The sequence below is a fragment of the Triturus cristatus genome, chromosome 9 (genome assembly GCF_964204655.1).
Source record: "Triturus cristatus chromosome 9, aTriCri1.1, whole genome shotgun sequence".
NCBI classification, from domain to species: Eukaryota; Metazoa; Chordata; class Amphibia; order Caudata; family Salamandridae; genus Triturus; species Triturus cristatus.
The window spans coordinates 944,407,873-944,430,388 of NC_140592.1; the positions used below are offsets into that span (position 1 = coordinate 944,407,873).

General features: G+C 47.4%; 1 protein-coding gene across 2 annotated transcripts in view; it reads right to left on the reverse strand.

Moving 5' to 3' along the window:
- The window catches only part of TTC7B (tetratricopeptide repeat domain 7B), a 1,510,908-nt gene that overhangs the window by 1,347,942 nt on the left and 140,450 nt on the right, over nucleotides 1-22,516 (reverse strand). For both annotated transcript variants that reach the window (XM_085626529.1, XM_085626530.1), the window contains exons 2-3: nucleotides 16,985-17,139; nucleotides 16,664-16,832 (exon numbers count right to left, since the gene is read on the reverse strand). In XM_085626529.1, the coding sequence (XP_085482655.1) occupies nucleotides 16,664-16,832; nucleotides 16,985-17,139 (324 nt within the window). The remainder of the gene's footprint in view (nucleotides 1-16,663; nucleotides 16,833-16,984; nucleotides 17,140-22,516) is intronic.

Here is a 22,516-nt window from a genome sequence, read left to right on the forward strand (position 1 = left end):
ACCTTCTGGACTAGGGCAATGGAGCTGGTGTGTGCAATCACTGGCCTACTGATCCCATGCACTCCGCAGACTACATTACTGGGGATCTTACACATGGTCAAGCCTAAACACCGTAAACTGCCGGCCACACTGATTGTGCTTGCAAAAAGACAGGTTGCGATACACTGGGGAGCGCCTACATCACCTACTATTAGGGACTGGATCAAAAGCGTGGTCTACTGCCAGACACAACTTTCTTTATATTGGGAGCTCTTACCAATGCGCTCAAGGCCAAAGGACATATGGGAACCATTCACGCAATGGTTAGCTCAAACTACGATTCAGGCATTGTAAAGCAGTAATATACACCGATAATAGCCGGGGCGAAACAGGAGCCGGAAGGATCGTGGGGTGTTGAAGTCATCATGTGTGATGAGAGTGGGTTACGGGGCGGGGGGGGCGGGGATGGGGGGGCCGTGCAAGACTTACCGAGCAATAACGGGCTGGCACCTAGACCTCCTATTTCTATTGTTGTATTGGTGGGGGACTGTGTTGTCACTAAAATATCTAATTCATACTGCAGACAATTGTATTTGTTATGCTGTTGGAAATTCAAATAAACAGAATAAAAAAAAAAAAGCCTTTTACATCACAACAGAACGCACAATCAACAGAAACCACCTGATTTTTATGCAAGTTACCCAGGAAGTAAATTCTAGCATCTGTCTTTGTAAGTTGGAAGCTGGTTTCTGTGGTCCGTGTCGCAATAACCAAAAGCGACTCTTAAAGGAAACCGAAGACACCATTATACTTATGGTTTCGATATAGTGAAAGGATTCATGTAGCAGGGGCAAACTTCAGGGCGAAACAAAAGGAGGGAGTACTAAGTATAATAACCAATGAAAAGCCTGCATTTCTAAAGGACAGTAAGAAAAAACAATGAAAAAGATGGGCATTTTTTGTAGCCCATATCTTAGATACTACATGTCTTTTCGAGACAGCGTATGCAGTGAATGCACTGCCTAGGCGGGATCTAAAAAAACAAGCATTGGCATAGCCAATAGGTCTCGCCTTTGGGACCCTATAAGTGTTTAGCCATGCAACAGTTGATGTTGTTGCACCAAGGATATTGTGCTGCATGACTAAATACTTATAAGGTCCCAAAAGCGAGACCTATTGGCTATGCCAATGCTTGTTTTCTTTGAATTCCTGTACTTGCAGTCTTGTTTACTCCATCTTAAAACAGAACTAGCCTTCCCAGAATTCAGAGAGAAAAAACCTGTAGTGGGGCATCACATCACACATGAACCTGAGAAACTTGGCAGCTATGGTAAACAAACAAAATAATTACATGCGTGGTACAATTGCACTTTTTGATGTGGAAGCACAGAATGTCTGCCCAATAAAAACATGTACTCCTACTTAAGCACCTCTCAGTAACAGCTATTTTTAGGTAAATCACATAAGTTCATAGTACCTGTTAAGCCACACCTAAAAAATGAGCCATTAACTGAGGTACTGTTTCTTTTCTGCTGAAAAAAACTTCTCTCTGGCCCTTCTTCTCTGTCCACACCTGTGACTCGGCAGCAGTCCTTCTTTTGTACCCATGAAGGCTCCGTGCAGCGCTGCTGGTTGCCACGGAAATGTATTTTTCCGGTTCCAACTGCCATTGAACAGGGAAGGGGAGGTTGTTCTTGTTGTTGTTGGACCGGAAGCACGTGGTGGAAAGGTTGCAGCGCGAGCTAGGGGGATTATCGGGAGTATCCTGTTCTACATCCTGTCCTGCTGCCCATGGCTAGGGCCCTGCGGGGGTGGAGCCAGGGTAAGGTGTGGAACAACCGTGAGGAGGGGGCAAGTTTAGTAGTCCAGGGGGCTGGAGGAGAGGAGACAGACGGGAGGGGTTGCAGTAGAAGAGGAAGCCTCCCTTGGAAGAAAGGGAGGCTGACGGCTGATTCGGGCAAGAGCTAAGATCAGGCAACAGAGAGGACGTGAGAGCCAGATAACGTGTGCCAAAGTGCTCAAACACAGCGCTCTTTAATTAGGAGACTCCCCTGTTCCCAATCAGATTTGTTACTAATTATCATCCTCCTGCAAGCCGGTTTCGAAGCGCTACGATGGACTTTTTGCGAGGCATGTGGCGCTTTCTAACTCCCAAACTAATGAATGCACCCTAGGGTCACAGGAGTTTTTTTTTTTTTATTTTTTTTTTTTATTTTATTTTTGAATATTTTTGCACAGGGAAATCAAGAGACAAAAATTAACAAAGAAGGCACAGAAAAGGAACCAAATAATCACTGCAAATTCCATTTTACAAAAACGAATTAGGTCCCAAAATACAAAGTATAGAACACAGAGTTATAACTTCATCATTACATCTCATCGGTTTCCCAGATCGGGCCCCAAACCCGAAGACCTCTTCTTTTGGCCCTTTTCCCTTTACATTTATAAAGTGCCTTCTCTAAATTAAAAACATGATGAAGTCTTGCGTACCATTCATGAAATGTGGGTGATTCGGCATCCTTCCAATGAGTTGCAATAATTAAGCGAAAGATAGCAGAGACCATAAAGCAAAAATAGGCTTGGGAAGGATCCAAACATAGACTACTATCAATCCCTGTCAGAATCAGAGTGGGAGTTAATCGTACTAAGCCACCAATGATTTGATTGAGAAATTCCTCTATCTTTGATTTCAGATTATCCAGTTGATTACACCCACTGAACATATGGATCATGTCAGCCGGACCTTCCTTACATCTGGGGCACCAGTCAGTTTCCCTTTTCCCCCAACTAAAAAGTTTAGCGGGAGTATAATACAGCCTAAACAAAGTTTTAAAGTGTTGAGCTTTAAGATTAGCTGCGAGAAATATTTTCTTTGATAAATACAATGACCGACAAATGTCAACATCAGGGTCCCCAAGCAAACCTGCCCAAACGGATTCAGAGCTGGCAATGTCATCCTTGTTGGCATTCAACAAAATTAGGTATAAGTCTTTTACCCGTGGCTGCCTATGTCCAAGCCAGTCAAGTATTGGAATATTATCAGATCCCGTTATTTGAGCCATTGCAGCTTTGATAATCTCCCTGAATTGTAAATATTTAAAGAATGTCTTGGTATCCAACCCAAATTGAATTTGAAGCTCTTCAAAGGATTTTAGTTCAGCCTGCCCAAATAGATCTCCAATCACGTTAATGCCAGCCTGTTCCCAAATTTTCCCAAGATTATCATAAAATAAAGATGGGAACTGTGACGATCCCCAGATAGCATGGTATCTATGCAACTTAGGAATCCTCAGCAGTTTACTAGTTTTATACCAGACATTCCAAGCGGTTCTAACAATTTTAAATCGTGTTCTTTTATAATAGCAACCATCCAATTGCCTTAATAAAACACCCGGTGCATAATGCCCTAAGGCCAACTCATAAATAGAAGGAGGAGAATCACTGCAATCATTCGTCAATGTAACTCCTACAGGATATTTTGGGCGGAACAAGATGATCATTTGCTGCAGCGTCACAGCCCAAAAATAATATAACATATGTGGGATAGCAAGCCCGCCACGATTTTGGGGGAGAGTCATAAATTTTATTGATCTCCTGATCTTTTTATATCCCCATATAAACTGAGAGAATATCCCTTCAATTTTTGTAAAAAACTTCTTAGGGGGTTCAATTGGAATGCATCTAAAAAGATAATAAATTTTAGGAAACATCGTCATTTTAATAGTGTTAGCCCGTCCAATGATAGAGATGTATAATTTGTCTAGGCGCTTTAAATCTGTGCTAATCTTAGTTAATAGCTGTGTCAGATTGATATCCCAAATATTTGCAACCTCTGCGCTTATATTTATCCCTAGATAAATAGTCTCCAGAGACCTCCGAGCATCCTTAAACACGACATTGCTAGAGCAGACAATCTTTGTTTTAGCTGTATTCAACCGGTAACCAGACTGCCGACCAAATTCTAATGCATGAGCCTCAATGCGGACCAAAGCAGCCTGAGGGTCAGAAGTAACTATGGCGATGTCATCCGCATATGCCAAAACTTTAGTGCTAAATCCCCTAACCACTATAGGTTGAATAGCCTGATCATTAAGCAAAGCTCTAATCAGCGGATCAATATATAGAGCAAACAGAATCGGGGAACATGGGCAGCCCTGTCTAGTGCCCCGTGAGATCTTAATCCTCCCAGATTCCATCCCCATCATTTGTATTTTGGCGTATGGTTGCATATACATGGCCTTTATAGCCGTCAGAATAGAGGGGCCAAATCCATTACTAGTCAAGGTCTGCCATAAAAAGGCCCACTCCACCTGATCAAAGGCTTTCTGAGCATCTAACAAAATCAGAGCCATTTGACCCCCGATCTGTTCAGTAATATCAAATAAAGAAATCACCCGACGTACATGATCAGTTGTTCCTCGAGCAGGAATAAATCCATGCTGCCATGGGCTAACCAGGGAAGCTATTATTTTTGACATTCGATTGGCTATAATTTTAGAATATATTTTCTCGTCGGTATTTATCAAGGAGATTGGTCTATACGAGGCCGGATCCAAAGGCGGTTTCCCTTTTTTCAAAAAGACAATTAAATTAGTATCCATCCAAGACTGAGGTGTGGTGCCATGATATTGTACTGCTAAAAACAAATCTAGTAGCGTATGTGCTAGTTCCGACTGTAAAGCTTTATAAATTTCTACCGGAATTGCATCTGGACCTGCAGCCTTGCCCGATGCCATGGACTGTAATGCCTCATTTACTTCAGCCTGAGTGAATTCTTTTTCTAATTCCTGTATAATTATAGGAGGGGGGATAATTAAACGCTGCCCTGCTACCATTGATGAATCAGTCTGAGATTTATAGACCTCCCCGTAGAATTCAGCAAAAACCTGAAGAATATCCTGAGGGTCCGTTGCCATATTCCCATTCTGCCGTTTAATCACCGGGATATTATTAGCAGACGACCTCTGTTTCAATTTTAATGCGAGATGTCTTCCTGTCTTTTCCCCATATTCATAATTATCCCTGACACGAGCTTGATATATTTTAGCATTCCTACTGTTATATATTCCATTCAGTTTGGCTTTGACCCTTATAACTTCTAATTCAATTAGCTTTGCTGCATCCTTCTGTTTACTTTCAATAGTTTGGAGAGGAGCTACCTCATTCGCTGAAAGTTCAATCATGAGTTTTTGCACAGTCCTCCTATGCTCTGCCGTAAGATGTCCAGCAAAGCTAATAATTTCCCCCCTTAGGCAAGCTTTAAAAGTATCCCAAACGACTTCCCTCGATGCACTATACCGATTAGCTTCAAAGAATTGCGTGGTCCATCCCTTAAAATGATCAAGGAAGCCTTCTGTTACCAAAAGTTTCCTATCAAAGGACCATTTACTAGGGCGATTCAGATGCTCCGGAAGGTCTAGCTCAAGTATCAAGGGGTTATGATCTGATAGGATCTTTGGAAGCTTACGTATATTAGCACGATCTATTAGGGAGGTAGATATAAAAAAATAGTCAAGCCTAACGTATTTCTGGTGGGGACAGGAAAAGTAGGTATAGCCAGCATCGCCTACTCCTTTACGAGTCCACACGTCAGCTAATCCATGACTCGCTGCAAAGGCTTTAAGGGCCTTAAATACCCGTGGTTTCCTCCCGTCATAGCTTACCGAAAAGATATCTGATAAACCTAGATGAATGTTAAAATCCCCACAGATTATAAGTGGAGAGGGCCAAGCTGTTAACTCGAGCTCCAGCTTGACCCATAGGTCAGAATCATCAAAATTGGAGCCATAGATAGTACATATGGTGACTCTGCAAGGTAAATAGGCTATAGCCCATCGCCCCCACTTATCTGATAGGGTTCTCTCCACTTCAGGCATCCGAGTGGAGGTATGAATAGCCACACCTCTTGTAGTAGAAGTCTGTGAGGAACAGATCGTCTGCTTATATCCAGGAATGTTATTTAGGCTTTTCTTCTGAAAAGGAATATGGGTTTCCTGTTGACAAATAACGTCCACCCCCCATGAACGAATAACTTCTGCGGATCTATACCGCTTACCAGCATCGTTAAGCCCCCCTATGTTCAAAGAGCAGATTCTCAGCTTACCCATCATAGTAAATTTTATTACAATGCAGTGATATTAAACATTTTAGTAGCTCAATTACAATCAGCCTGTACCTTTTGCCTGATTTCCCTGATTTCCCTGGCATATTTTCTTCAGCCCCATCCCTTCCCACCCCATTCCCTAACCCACAGCACCCCACCCACCCCACCCACCCCACCCGTCCCACCCACCCTGTAGATGAAGGCAACAGACCAGCCAGGTCTGTAGTGGATGAATATTGTGCTCTCCCGAAAACGAGACAAACCTAACGTAGTAATACCCCTAGTGCGCCAAAGAAACCTCTCATATCGGGCAACCCCACATAATCCTAAATATCTATATCCCGCCCATCCAGCTGAAAAAGGGGAGTAGCAAAGGACGGAAAGAAAAAGCAAATACACGCTATTAGGTTAATTATCCCTAAGATGCAGCCTTACCACCAGAATCCAAAAACTCCTTAGCCTTAATCTCAGACGTGAAAAAGCTTGTAGTATCCCTCCAGATTATTTTTAGGCGAGCAGGGTTTAAGAGAAAGGCCTGAGCTCCCTTCTCTTGGAAAGGCTTAATCATCTGGCGTAAGCGCCACCGGCGCTCCACGGTAACATGGCAGAAATCGGGTCTGACGAAGAAAGAGAACCCCTCAGCTTTTAATTGGGCTTCTGGTCTAGCTCTTTCAAAAACACTCTGCCTTAATAAAAAATTCCCAAAGTAAACCAGTAGCGCCCTGGGTTTAGCATTAGGTGGTACCGGTTGCCGAATAGAGAAAGGAACCCGATGTGCCCTTTGCACCTCCCTGTGCCAATCCCAACCAACCAAATCTGGCAGAGAGGTCTGCATTAATTGAGCAATGTACGTGCGGGGGTCCGACCCTTCCTTGCCCTCTGGAATTCCCAAAAATCTCAAGTTGTTCCTACGCTGGTAATTTTCCCCCTCCTCCAGCTTCCACTGTATGTCCATGAGTCGGGCCTCATGAGCTTCTACTTGACCCTTAGAGCCGGCCGCTTCTAATTCCAGGGCCTCTGTCCGAGACTCAATATCAGTCATGCGATCGCTTATGTCTTTACAAGTTTTTGCGACTTTCCGGATTGCCCCTTGAAGTTTGCGATAGGCGTTCTGCGACCTCTTGCTTTCCATCCGGGATTCCTCTCGATGTGCGACTACACACTGCATAATAGACTCTAATGTTGGAGGAGCCGGCCCAAGCCCTGTTTCCGACCCTGTATTTGCCTTAGGTTTAATAGTACCCATCAGTTGATCCCCTAGTGCATAATCCCAATTCAGGGTTGCCTGGCGTTGGCCTTCGCAGCTCTTAGGGCATAAACTCATGGATCGTACCGTCGCTCCAGATCCCGAGGGTACCTTAGCCTTACATTGAAATTGCGGCTCATCGCTAGACAAGGTTTCCCCACCTGAATCAGAGGCAGCATCAGACCAAGTTACATCAGACAAGGAGAAGAAATCGTTTGCCTCTGAATCTCGATCCTTATCCCACTCCCGCCGTGGGGTCCGGTGGCCCTTAAAGCTCCTTTTAAATTTTGAGCCATGATCTACCATCTGCGGAGGGGTGCACTGATCTTTCTCCGTCAAGGCTTCGAACTGTCCAGCATCACTGGCATCCCTGGTTTCTGGGCAAAAGGACTGAGGTGTAGATTTACCCCCCTCTTCAGTAGCTCCACCAAATACCGAATACCCCTGGGTGACCTCGTGTGACTGATCCGGGCCTAAATTCTGCTTATCAGTCACAGCGTATGGCTGAGGGTCTATAGATGCCGTTGCCTCTTGCCTGGAATGAGCCTCAGCAGGGGGGTTAGATAATGCCTTGGCTGAGCAGTCCATATCCATATCCGTACACAGCTGCGGATTTAACGTGGGCTCCTTCTGCCCCTCTATCCCCCCACTCAGCTCCTTACCCGGCTCCTTGTGGATCTTCTCAGAGACGCCTTCCTCGCCAGCCAGTCCTTTGCCCTTGCTGTTGATGGAAGTCGTAACAGCCTGTGTAGCTTGCCCTCTGAGCAGATCAACAACGGATACTGAGGACCGCTGTGGCTGGGGCTGAGTGCCCCCACCCTTCCCCTTCCGGTCCGTCAAGGTCTCCGAGAGAGCGTTAGGTTTCTGCCTCCGACCGCGCGGAGGGATGTCAGCCTCAGAGGGAAGCCCCCGGCGTTCTGCCACAGCTCCACTTTTCGTAACGGATTTCGGCCCCATAGCAGGAACAGGAGTGAAAGCAGCGGCTGGAGAATGAAGAGCACAGAGCCTCTCGATATGCTCCACTCGATGAAGCAGCTGCTCCGAGTATCGGACCAACGCCGAAGCACAGCCGCGTAAGTACTTGATGCCACCACTTGCGTCTTCAAACATTGAGTTATTTGCCTGTTGTTATCTTCGCAGTCAGAAATCACCTCCTCCGGTTTGGGGATATTAACATTTTTGCACTAGTGCAGCTTTTTTCGGGAGAGCACAATCGGCTGCAGCAGCTCACGCCTCACTCAGCCGCCATCTTGCCCCTTAATTTCTTCGGGTCACAGGAGTTTTGAAGGTGTTCCTATATATTGAAATGTATAGAAGGGGCAAAGTGAATAGAAACCAGAAAGACAAGGAAGTTAACTGCGGAGCCAAAGTGAAAGTGATCGCGGGGTAAAAATGCTACCGCCAGCCACAGCTTGCAGTGCATGTGCGTGAGTGGTGCGTGCGTAGCAGTAATCACGCCATATGGCGCCTCTGCTCAAGCGCGCGCCTGCGCACATGCACCTCAAGCTGTAGCCGGCTGTAGCATTTTTTGAAGCCCTTACTTAAAGTCTCGCCAGACCAGCGCAAGCGCTGGGTCAGGCGAGACCTAAAAAATGAGGTCTTAAGTTGACTTAAGCAAATTGGTTTGGCATCTCAGCTAGAGAAGTAACACATTTCAGCCCTTGGTTACTTGATAAGCAAAAGACTTCCCACCCTGCTGAGATATTTTAATCTTGCAGATATGAAGAAAAAAAGTTGAAGAATGTAAATAATCTTGGAAGGGGCACCAAGAAAATAGCTTTTAAAAAAAAAAAAAGGATTGCCCCGATTCAGTGCTGAGAAAACCAATACAATTTTTTTTTTGAAGAATACACTTAGCGGGGCGTGGCCTGACGATACAGCATGGCGGGCGCTAATTAAGTGCGCTCCGTGCAGTCTGGCCTAATCATACACCATCATTCTGTCCACGCACATCCTGACCTGCCAGCAGTGGACCCAGTGGAGCCCGGGACCGGCGTGGCCCGCCTGTGTGGGTTGGCGGTGCCGCGGGGACAGTACATGCCAGTGATCCCCCAGTAAAAAGGCTCGGCCATATGAGGACCAGACAGGAGTGGCAGCCTGGGCGAAGCTGGCTGGGGAGACGGGTTGTAGGACCAGGTGCGGTGCTCACCTGTCGTCTCTGTCTCGGCCGCGTTGCTCACGGCCTGGCGGTCCCCTCGGGGCGGCGAAAGGAGTTCCCAAAGACTTGGGAAAGGCCGAGCCATGGGTCTTGGGTTGCCCGGATGGGCCGGGCCCTGCCGGAATGTGGTGACAGGGCCACATAGATCGAGAGTGCCGGCGGGTGCCCCACAGTGAACCATTACCCGCTGTGTGAGTCCTAACGCTCCAAGGAGAAGTCGAGAGGGGGCCCTGGCCACCGGAGCAGTGCCCGAGGAGTTTGCGCTGGTCCGATACAGAAGTAATCGCTTATCCGGCTGGGCTAGGGAAGAAGTAGAGGCTGCGGTGGGCAGCAGAGGTAGGCCCGCTCACGCAGGGCAGAGTGATTGATCTGTGGTTGCAGACGGAAGCCAGGGCGGCTGCCCTGTGCACGGCCTCCGTGCTGGCCTGGAGCCCCAGATAGTTGGGACTGCCCAGACCGACGGGGCACCTGCACTTTGGCCTAGGGCCAAGGCCCATACCTGTCCAACTCAAATCTACCTGTGATGTGGGGTCAGACATACAGTACCCCCTTGGTGTTGCCCTTGTTGTGTGTACTGCAGACCGGAGGTCCAGCGTACCAGATCCTATTAGGGGGCCTGCGTTGTGGCTCGTCCTGGGCTGCAGCAGCGGCTGGGCTACAGGAATTGAAAAATCCAATACATGCTGTTTTACCCTGCACGGAGGAGGGTCATATAAAAGTCGCTGTCCCTGTTCCTCAAAACACCTGAGGCGGTCTTTACATGGACAGACGAGACAGTACACCTTTGGCCGCATACACCACCTCTGTTGGAATCCGATTCCTCCCAAAGTGACCGCACAGTCGCTCAAAGAAGTCCACATCGAAGCTCTCGCTCCAAATGGCAGTCATAGATACAGGGGGAAGATCCATAACATGGACTAAGGCTCGTATAGCGGTGCTTGCCCCAGATGGGTCCGGGCTTTGGAGTTTGGCCCTGTGCTTGGGTCATAAATCTGAACTGGCTCACACGTGTGGGACTTCCAGGCCTGACTGCCTCTCTGGAAGCGTGTTCCTGAAGCTTCCAGCGCCTCATGTTTAGGGGAGTTGCCAGTTCAGGGATCCATTGGCGTGGGATCCCCACGGGCTCCCGTTGGAGGCCCGGAGGGCACACCGGCCACAATAGGGACTTCTTGCTTGCTGAGGTATTGGGGTGGGGGAGGGGTTTGTTACTCATTAGAGTTTGTTGTTGTGGTAGCACCTGACACAGATACACGACAACTCGCAGATACCCTGGCTCCACATGGTTCCCTACTTCGACATACATGGCCGCACATACATTTGGAGATCAGACTGGAGGGTCTGATTCATGACATGGAATGTAAGGGGTATCCTCAACAAAATCAAATGCGGAGCAATCCTACCGCAGGCCAAGAGGCTTGAGACTGACATACCACTGCTCCAAGAAATCCACACGATGGATACGAAGGTGTTGTGCCTGGCATGGTTTGAGTTTGATCAGATTTTCCACTTGGGGTTTGTCGGTGGCTCGCAGGGCTCAGCAATTCTCATTCACCATAGGGTTCCCTATGGGCCTACCAGAATATGGACGGATCTGGGTGGGAGGTACACCCTGGTGACAAGGATGTTGGATGGGAGCTGCTGACGTTCAACAGTGTCTGGTTACCTACTCCCTTAGGCCAGACATTTGCAGACAAGATCATATGACTTTGGGAGGGGGGGGGGGGGGGGGGAACTGCCGGCAGGACTATCGGTGGTGTGGGGGGGCTGGAATGATGTGATGACACCGGGAGAGGACAGAAGCATACAACCGGACCCGCACAGAGCTCATCCGATTCTAAACTACACCTCCTAACATCCTCTTTGGGATGGACAGATGCGTGGACGGCCTACCGCCCCACAAAGCCTGGCTATACCTTGTTCTCTGCAGTGCACGAGTACTTCTGCAGGCTGAATGACCTCTTTCTTCCTAACCCCTATATCTCCAGGGTCTCAGTGGTTGCGATTTTGCTACAAGGGTTGTCCGACCACTCTCCTGTGGCCCTCACATTGCTTATCGGTCCCCACAAATCCCCATTTCAATGGTGTATATCACCCTGACTCCTACACAACCCAGCGTACAGTTCCACACTTCACCGGTCAATTACTGAATTCCTCTCCTTTAATGCTGCAACGGCTCCCTCTGGGGTGGTTCTCTGGGAGGCCCTGAAGCCCACACCACTGGGGAGCGGCGGCATAAAACTGAAAAAGTGGTGTAACTAGAGGCCTAGCTGCAAGGGCGAGGTCAGAGGTGGCTACCCGGAGCTGGCACGACAGGTTGTTTTTTTCACAGCAGCAACTGCTTTTAGATGAGGCTAGGATAGCTTGGCAGGCAGGACTGAATCGTATATATCAATGGGGTGACAAATCTAGTAAAATACTGCATCGCTTATACCAGGTCGTACAGACGCTAGTACTGGTGCTCCGTGATGCAGAGGGTAGGCTGCTGTCCAGCCCTCTGGAGGTAGCCCAGGCATTCCCAGAATACTATGAGACTCCATATGCTCAGCGGGAAGTCCTAACTCTTGATCAAATTGTAGACTTTGTATGCACCATGCCTCCCGACCTGTATCAGACTCGGTGCACAAAAAGCTAGATAATCCGATCCCTGTAGAGGAGCTAACAGGGGCACTAGCGAGTCTCCGCTTGGGCTGGGCTACAAGACCTAACTGATTTTTGTGCGAGTTTTTCAAGGCCTGCATGTCCCAGTTGGGGACACAACTACTGAAGGCGCTGCAGGAGGCTTCCGAAATGTTGATCCTTCCGCCTGACTTGCGGCATGCTGAAATAGTGGTCTTCCACAAGCCTACTTGTTTCCCCGAGGAACCGTCTTCATATCGATCGATTTCACTATTGAATACTGAAGTTAAATTGCCAGGTAATGTATTGGCTGATCGTCTTCTTCCGCATATATCCGGGCTGGTTCACCCAGACCAGGCAGGCTTTATTCCGAGGCGGACCACACGCCACAATATTAGACGCGTTCACAATGCATTGGCGAAGGCATTCAAACTGGGAAAGATGGCAGCCCTCTTATTAGCTGATATCGACAAAGCATTTGATTCAATTAGCAGGGAGTACCTATTTATCCTTTTGGATTCCCTAAAATCGGGACCTACGGTTCCTCGCGTATATCTGCCTGTTATACACAGACTTGTTGGCATCAGTCTGTGTGGCGGGCATACAGTCCGATCCTTTTCCGGTATACAAAGGCACCAGACAGGGGTGCCCGCTGTCCTCACAGTTATTTGCGCTCACTGTGGAGCCACTGGCTGCATGGGTGTGGCATGGTCCCCTGGTACGCAGCTTTGATCGGTCTGCTAAGGTATCCGACAGGATCGCATTATATGCCAATAATGTCCTGTTTTTTCTTACTGACCCAGCGTTCTCTGGCACACAGATCCTGCAGATCTTACGGGTCTTCAGGGAGACCTCCGGGCTTTACATGAACCCGACGAAGTCGATGCTTTTTGCGGTCTGCGGCGCCCAGGGGAGAACGGCTTGGGCGTCACAACTGACCTAGGCGATTGAGGGCTTTCAATACCTGGAAGTCTATAATCACCTGATCCGGCTATCTCCTGGCAGTATAATATAGGCCCTCACTATTATGAGTTCGAAAAGAGGTGAAAGGGTGGACCCCCCTGTATCCTTCAGTGTTTACTGTACCACCTTCAGAATTACCCATACAATATCCCTTACTCGAGGTTCCAGCAAATGAACGCAGTCTTAATAACTTCCTGTGGGAGGATTGTGGTGGCAGATGTATATTTCTATCATGCGGCTTCTCATCTATTTAATATATACAAATGGTGGTCTAGCGATCAAACTGACCCTGCCTACGCCATGGGGAGATGGGCGTTGGGCACCAAATCGGTCATTGATTTTCTTTATAGTCGGGCGGGGATGGAGTGTTTGCCCCTGACGTGCAAGGTGGTTATCCAAATATGGCAACAGACCATTAGACGATCAGGCTTGTGGGGCAGACTGACCGGGGAATCTCCGCTCTGGCATGGGACAGTTCTGAGTCAAGTAGCTGCACTATTGGGGTTCCCGGATTGGGACATCATAGGCCTGTCTACATTGGGAGTAGTCATGAGAGGATCAGTGCTAAAGTCCTTTCAACAATTACAAGACGAACATCAGCTCCATCGCAGCCAATTCATATATCTGCATTTCAGACATGCCCTGTCCCCATATCTTCTGGGCCTGGAGGATTTGCCTGAGCTCAGCCAATTGGAGGGTAGGTTGCTGTTGAGGGCTTTGGGTTCCCACAAGATTCAACAAATATACCAGACCTTAGTACCACATAGCGCACAACCTTGTCAACACTAAGGGCGGGCTGAAAGGGCGACGTTGCCGACCGAAATGATGATGATTAAACGGAGGCCCTGGCGCCCCCCCCCTCCCCCTTGCAGCTACATTGTCACGCTAGCGCCTGATCCAATTCAAATACTTTCATAGGGCCCTAATATACTAGGCACTGCCTATGGCGGATGGGGATAATACCTTCCCCCGTGTGCCTCTGCTGTAATGTAGAGGAGGGGTCCTTCCTACACACGGTCGGGAGATGTCCCGCACTACAGCCTTTTGGGGTGGGGTGACCTCTTGCCTGGCTCAAGTGTTGTCTTGGGAGATCCCGCTGGAGCCCAAACTGCTCCATCTTCATAGAAGAGTGGACAGGAGAGAACCAGTACAAACAGCATCTTTTGTTCTGGGGCTAACACTGGCTAAACGACATCGCTCAGCATTGGAAGGCGGCATTCCCGCCATCGGTGGGAGGGTGGAAAGTGGCCATGGACAGGAGCATGGGGGTGGAGATCGCAGTCTTTCAGGCAAGAGGTTGATCCCAGAAGCATGGTAAAATGGGCAAATTATCGAGGTATTATGCTGCATCCCATATGGTTCTGCCGAAGCCATTATTGATATGGAGGTACTGAGATATGATAGGGAATTCATGTCTGTTAGATGCATAAAGCCATGGATGTCTGGGATGGGCAGGGTTCGGAAGGGTGGTGTTTTTTCTGTGCAGGGTTTATGGGGTGATGTTACATTAGAACTGTTGAGACCTGTTGTACCAATGGCAAAACATTCATGTAAGGTTTTTCCAAGCCCTGATGTAGTTAATACATTAATAAAATGTGTTTAAAAAAAAGAATACACTTAGCACTTGGGCACCAAAGCAGGGTCAGCAAATAGTCAGAGGCATGTCTTGGTAAATCCTGAAGCAAGTGTGCAACACTGTTTTGTTCCAACTGTAGACCTTAAATCAGATATGCTGGGAGATCGAGAAACAGGGTATTGGTACAGTCAAGTCAGGATGCAAACAAGGCTTAATAATGTGACGTTTTAGGGAGAAGGGAGAACATTTTCTTTAGGATCTTCAAGTGTTGAAAACATGTAGAAGAAGATTTCTCAACTTGAAGTGAGAAGGAAAGTGCCTCATCAAACATGACCCCTAGATATTTCGCTGCCTATAGTGGGGACAGTGGTGTAACAGTAATTGAGGGGGCCCCCCTGCAAGGTACGTGGAGGGGCCCCCTCCGGACTCTATCAGGAGCTCTCTGGACGAAGTGCTATGCTGGGGGGGCCCCTGGAGCTTGCCCCCCCCGCACTGCAGGGGGTGCTGCAGGGGCCTGTGCTACACCCCTGACTGGGGAAGGACGTTCTCCAAGAGCATCAGGTCACCAGTCAGATATCAACAGGAAAAACATTCAGTCTACTACAGTCTTGAGGCCGTTGTGAAAGTTGGTATGGACAACGTCACCTATACTGTTCAGTCTCTAGATTTCTGTGTGTCAACCACTCAACACATACATGAGAACTGGAATTCCTTCATTAAGTCAGCCAAAGAGGCCAAATAAAGTTTGAAGAGGTGGGACTCGGAGATGACCCTTGTGATCCTATCACAACAAAAGCCTGGGCAAAGACCTAAATGGAGGCACAAAAAAAAGCCCAATCATGGCCTCTAAAGAAGTAACAAATATTAGGACATATTAGAATTTACCGTCAAAGTTGTTTTCTGTACTATTTTGTCAGTTACTTAGGAAAAGTATTTGCCACAGAGATGACCGTGATGTATGAAGAGTTGTCCTTAGGTAATAATGTCATATTTGTAGAAGTCTTTTTAAAAAAATCCTATTTTTAATATGTTTGTAAAAAGAGAATAGTTGCTTCATTCAGTTTTCAGCATATCCTCGTGCTGCTATATCTAGTATTAAATATGCGGAACACAGTGAAATGAAGTATTTTGCAATTCTATGCATTCATACTAGACTGCAATTAGGTAACCTGTTATCTGCCCTAGTCTGAAGGCTAAGACTCGCATCCAAACTCTCTTCGAAATAAAAAAAAGGCATCTCTGGGTTGCTTACCAATGGACATATCTGCATGAATAGCCATCTGCGGGCATCTGCAAGGAATATGTATGCTCTCACATTGAAAGGGATGCATTTTCCTCTTAAAAATGATTTAGCCAACTCCGATGTTGAATTCCAGTCTACTGAATAGGTTTGGACTAAATTTATGCCATGATCTACTGTGCATTAAAAGTTATTTTCTATAAATATTTCGGCTGGGATATTCGCACTTGCTTTCTATTTTGATTTATTCAATTTGGATATAAATTTACTAACCTCCCAAACAGCAATTCTATTTATAATGATACCCTTGTGAGCTAATGTCATTTATATTCTGCAAGAGATGTGGATTATTTTACAAGACAAATGATAATGGAGCCAATGGCAGAGTAGATGGAATGTATACGTTCAAAATGGAAGATCAGAAGGCAAATTGAGGTCTGAGAAGGAATTCACAAACAGGCAAAAATGTTTAGTCAGAAATTGAATGAATCTCGGCCCATACCCGAGTAAATGCGGATCTTTACATGATTTATGTCCAGAATCCGTATGCATTGTAAGCATTACTGTCATGTGTCTAACTATTCAATCCTGTTGACCATGTGACATTAAAAGAGTAGGCTTTTATATTTCACTTTAACTTTCCACCATAAAAAAACAAACACTGTTGCTGTTGGTTTTTATATTAATCAAAGATTTGCATCACTACTTACACAAAATATCTATAACAGGAGAGACAATGTTTCAACAGAGAAGACACAAGCACGGAAAAAAGCATCTCTTACCTTTAGTTGCAAAGGCTTCAGCAAACATCCTTAGTCTATAGGATGGAGTGGCTACCAGCGGTAACCCATCCAGTGTAACTCTAGTATAGATATTTATAGCGTCTCTGTAATTTCCTTCCACATAATTTAACTTCGCCATTGTTAGGCTGGCCTCCAGCAGGAAATCTGTCTACAAAGTGTAAAGCTGCAAGTTAGGAAGAACAGTGGTCCACAAAGGGGGATTCTTTGAGATCCCCCTGATCAACAATCACAGCTCTATCATTACATAACTGTGAATAGTTTGTCTATTTGAAAATTACCCACACCCAAACTGGTACATACCTTTAAGTTCCCTCTGTCCAGGGCAGCGGTGAGGTGCTTTCTGACCTCAGTAAGCCTTGGCCTAGGACTGCATGGAGTTGTTTCCTGTTTCAAAGGGTGCTCTTTCAGAAATGTTTCCAATTTGCACTCTGCCAAGAGAAGTTCAGCCATGTCATCTGTGAAGTACAGAAAAGAAGATTGTGAAGGCCACAATGTATATTAAGGTCAACTACACTCCATTTAAACAAGCATAGGCAGCGCCAATCGGTCTATTGGCAGGGAGAGGCAAAGACAGTAAAAACAACATGCACCCACAAGGAGTTTTTTAAAGTAAGCCGCAGAAGGATAGAAGTTGTCCGTACAGACCATGGTAAAGAAGATGAAATGCCCTGGAGGAGGGACAAACGTAAAGTAGGGAGGAAACTCATCAAGCAATAAGCATGGTTATGACATAGATATGAAATCCATCTAATTAAGAGCTAGGAATTAACCCAAAGCCTCCTATATGTACAGATATATTATGGTGTACTGGCCACAATAGGCCTTGGACAACAAACAACAAAAGCTGTTAGGCAAGACCTAAAAATGGCAATATTTCTTTCCACAGTATACGGATTGATATTTTTTGTAAATACATTAGCAATATGAATGTAAACCGATTTGCTAAGCAGTGTGGTCTTCTAAGGAACAGGTCTAGGCTCCAGAGATGCCACAACAGTGCTTTCTTATTATCAGGATCAGTGACATCAGGTAAGTCTTGCATGTTGAAATTATTCCCAAATTATGTAAGATCTCATGCAATTTTAAAAAGGTTTGGTTACATCAGGAAATAGGAATGTTGGGTATGACAATACACTTTGAAAAATATTAACAGTTAATATAAAATGGTATAGCTGTTATGATGGTGTATTGTGCAGTTGATGTCACACCCCAAACAGCCACCTCTCTGCACCATATGATAACTCCCACTGGAGAAAATAGCCATCTTGTAGCAGTGTTGCCAAATAGCTTAAAAAAATATAAAGATTACATGGACTCGTGTAGGATCAATTTAGCACCGACAGACCCCTGACAAAATTAGCAAATTGCAGATATTACTATTTACTATGCTGGCCGCTTCCTCTAATTGCTAATCAAAATTAAAATACTTCTCCCTAGTGTTCCGTCATGCAGCCTCTAATTCACCGGTGGCTGGGCAGAAAAAGGGCAGAGGGAAATACTGCATCATTACAGTATTATCTTTTACACCTGATTCTAAGTATTTCAGGTCGGAATGGGAAATAACATGCAGCTTCTATATTACTGACTGGTAGAACTACAAGCAATTCCACTTTCTAGCCTATCTGCCTACACAAATCCGGCCCGTGTTTCTCTGTGTATGGTAAAACTCCAGTACTGTCGGAATCGGGCACAAACACAGCTTGCACTTCGTTTGAGAAATTGTGCAGCACTCAGAGCGTGGGAGAGGCTTTGCATCATGTTGCCTAAAGCATCATTGTGCCCCTGGAACCTACACAGTGGCAATGAGTTTTAATCAGAGCTGCCCTGGCATTTGAAAAGTTGTAAAATGATCAATTCTGCGCTTAAGTATCAAATGGATATTTACAATTCTAAACTCTAGGCACGAAACCTTAAATTACTTGAACTCTCTAGAAAGGTAACAAGCATTGAAAATGCAATAGGTCTCGCCTTTGATTAAGTTAAAGCCATTTGCTTTGCTAATGGTATTGTATAGCAAAGCAAATGGCTTTAACTTAATAAAAGGTGAGACCTATTGCATTTTTAATGCTTGTTTTTTTTTTTAGGGGTTCGGGATATAAACAACAAGACGATGGAGGTTGTGAAAAGGTACCTGAATTACGACACTAGCAGCGGACGGAGACTAGGGGAGAATCAACAGATGCCAGATTCTGGAGGGAGACTGAGGTGGTGCTGAGTGATGCTGAGGTGGTGGTGTGCTGGTGTGCTGGTGCAGAGGTGATGCTGAGTTATGCTATGGTGCTGAGTCAAGCTGAGATGGTGCTTGGTGGTGCTGAGCTGGTGCTCAGAAGGTGCTGAGTCATGCTGAGGTTGTGCTGCGCTGATGCTGTAGTGGTGCTGAACTTCTGCTGAGGTGGTGATGCACTAATGCTGAGATGGTGCTGTGCTGATGTTGAGATGGTGCTAAGGTGGTGCTGCACTAGTGGTGGTGCACTGATGAGGAGGTTGTACTGTGCTGGTGCTATGATGGTCCTGCATTAGTGCTGCGCTGGTGCTGATGTGGTGCTGCACTGGTGCTGAGGTGGTGCACTGATAAGGAGGTGGTGCTGTGCTGATGTTGTGGTGGTGCTGTGCTAATGATGAAGGGGAAGCTGAGCGATGCTGAGGTGGTGGTGCTGTGCTGGTGGTCAGGTGGTGCTGAGTGATATCGAATTGGTGCTGCACCGGTGCTGAGTTGGTGCTGCGCTGTTGGTGGTGCACTGATGAGGAGGTGGTAGTTTGCTGATGCTGAGAGGGTACTGTGCTGATGCCAAGGTGGTGCTGAGTGATGCTGTTGTGGTGCTGCACTGGTGCTTAGGTGGTGCTGAGTTGATGCAGTGATGATGTGCTAATGTTGAAGTGGTGGTGCTTTTCAGTCTCTCTCTTCCTCCCTCTTTCCTTCTGTTGCTCTCAGGAAAAGTCTGATGAGGAGAATAAAGTGCCAGTGCCCCCCCCCCCCCCCCACTGGCTCAAATTAACCACTGGAAACATGTAGTAGTGGTCAGTGCTTGAAGATGCACTGGTGGACAGTGTAAGAAGCCTCTACTAGTGACCAGCACTTAGAGCTACACTAGTGGACAGTGCAAGAAAATGGCATTAGTGAGCAGTGCGAAATATTAACCGTGTGAGGAATTGGCACTAGCTGACAAATTACTTGGTACTGGGGGGCAGGCTTGAAGCGTACATGCCCAGTGTTCTAAATAAGGCACTCATAGGCGTATTAGGTATACCCCTAATCCTTCATAGTGCCTAGCAGAGATTCTGTTACTGTGGGTGCTACAGAAGGACACCAGGTTACTCACAGGGATCCAGCCAGGCATCAGCTTGCCCCTCGAGAAGCCACAGATCACTGCTGAGCTCTAGCGGCTTGGTTGTTAGGAGAGTGTAGAGAGCTCGGAAACGAATGGGGAGCTTCTCAGATTCTGTTTATAGAGCACGGAGGAGAGCGGGTGAGCCATGGGCAGGCCTCGGAGATTAATTACAACTGCAAACCTGGACCCCCAGCCCCTCTACGCAGGCAGCCACAAGAGCTGCAAACACAGTGCAGGGACAGCTTCTCCAGATGAGGCATCCTGGGGATGGCGGTAAGAGGGCGCCCCCTGCTTTCTGTGCCACTTCAGAGAACCCACAATGGGAAAAATCATTCGCAGTGAGAAGAATTCTTTAAACTGAACTACGTTTTTTTACATTTACAAAATAAAAAAGACCATTTGCAACGCCAATAGCTCCAAATTTCACTAATGCGAGACCTATTGTATTGCAAATGATTGTTAATGTTTGGGCAAGGCGAGGTCACAGTGCTACTTGCTGTAGCAGCTGCATTGAAATGTCTGTTTTTCATTGCCGGATTCAACCAAAGGCAGAAGCAGCTTTTGAAAGGTTTTCACTATTTGTTCCCTGGACTGTAGGATGGGATGAGAGCCTGCTTTTACGAGTGATCTCTAAAGAAGGTGCAGAAGAGGATCTGTTGGAAGGCGTTCACCGGGGAGGCTGCGGAATGCGTTCCTGACCCCCCGGAGACCCACCTCTCCCAGAGTTAGGCCGAGCAAGAGCGGGGAGGCCCTTCCTGGAAGGGTCTCGTACCTAGGGTCGCACACGCTGCGCTTACTCTCTTCTGATAGAGGGACACCACACAGTAGTTCTTCGTACTACAATATACTTTATCGGTAGTTGTAAGGGATCTTTATGATCCGGAAGGCAGATATAGAATTAGTGCCACAAGCGGCGGCGATCTCGTGATGGGGGTATGGGGGTAGCGGGACAGTCTTTGAAATGTGTCTCTGCGGAGTATCCGGCGCACAGCTCTCAATCCTCGAGCTGAGGGGATGTTGTTTCTCTCGGCAATCTCTGCCGATTCTCTTGGAGGAGGGTGCCGCGAGTCACTCAGCAGGCACAGGTGGTTTCGGAGTCGGGGAGCCGCGACAGCGTCAGCAGGGCTCAGATGGTTCAGAGTTCGGGGAGCCGCGACAGCGTCAGCAGGGCTCAGATGGTTCAGAGTTCGGGGAGCCACGACAGCGTCAGCAGGGCTCAGATGGTTCAGAGTTCGGGGAGCCGCGACAGCATCAGCAGGGCTCAGGTAGTTCAGAGTTCGGGGAGCCGCGACAGCGTCAGCAGGGCTCAGATAGTTCAGAGTTCGGGGAGCCGCGACAGCGTCAGCAGGGCTCAGATGGTTCAGCGTTCGGGTAGCGTTCTTCGGTTCGGGGAGCGATCGCGCCGCGACCAGGTCAGCAGGCTCTCGTCAGTCCAAGTCTTCTCTCCCTTCCGTCCCTTCCGCACCCCTTGTTATACTCCCCCTCCTCTTTGAAGTCTGGAGTCCTCGCCGAGAGGGGTCTTGGTGCTTGGGGGCAGTGTGTCGGGGCTTCCTGTCGCTCGGCCCTTTGATCTGTTCAGGTGGGTCCGGGAGGGACTCCAGACACCCAGCAGGCGAGGCGGTCGCTCACCGGGGGCCTGGTGGTCGATCGAAACCTCCCTTGGGGAAGAGACCAGAGGTGTGACAGGGTCGGCGCCTCTCGGTCTGGCTTGGGGGGTTTCTCTCTCCCTCGGCCGGTCATGCGTGTTGGGGGTCTGGCCGGCCATCGGGATGTTGGGCCATGGTGGCCGGAAGTCTGTGACCTCGAGGATCGGTGCGGTTGCAGGGTGGCTTGCTGGTCGGGAGGGCCCACGCCACGAGGCCGGTCTCACAGGATCTTAAAGCAGTTGAATCTTGGAGAGCACATTATATGGCACCTGCATTCAGGAACTCACATCATATATTTGTTTGTTGTTCCTTTAAATAGAGCAGAGCTCAAACCCAGACAAGCCCAGACAAAGAACGCTCCTTTTAGCAATTGTGGCAAGCAGTGCTTCAGTTCGTTGCCTCAACTTATTTTTATTGTAAGACTCAAGCGAATGGGAGAAGGTAGGTACGAAAAAGAATCTGCAACAGGTAATTTAAGAGGCAGGAAGTGTAGAGTGGTTGGAGAAAGAGGTGTGGCTTAAGGAATAGAGGATACGCAGCGTTAACATTCGTCAACTCTGGAATTCAGCTCCTAGGTCCCTTTTAATAATCCCTCAAATGACTTTATCGAGCAGAGTTGTTTGAAACTGCTGAATGCACTCAAAGTGCTCAACTACCCACCCATCCCGGTTTCACCAGTCCGCTGTTGCCACTGGGTAGTACCTACTTGTGTCCCGGCTATATATATGCCTTTAACTTTCCCCAAGCTGTTCTACCATTGATAGAGAGCTTCTATAGTATATGTCGCACCTAGTCCCCTGGACCCGCCTTGCACCAGTGTGGGGAAGGGGTAAAGAAGGAGCAGGGAGCGCTCAGTA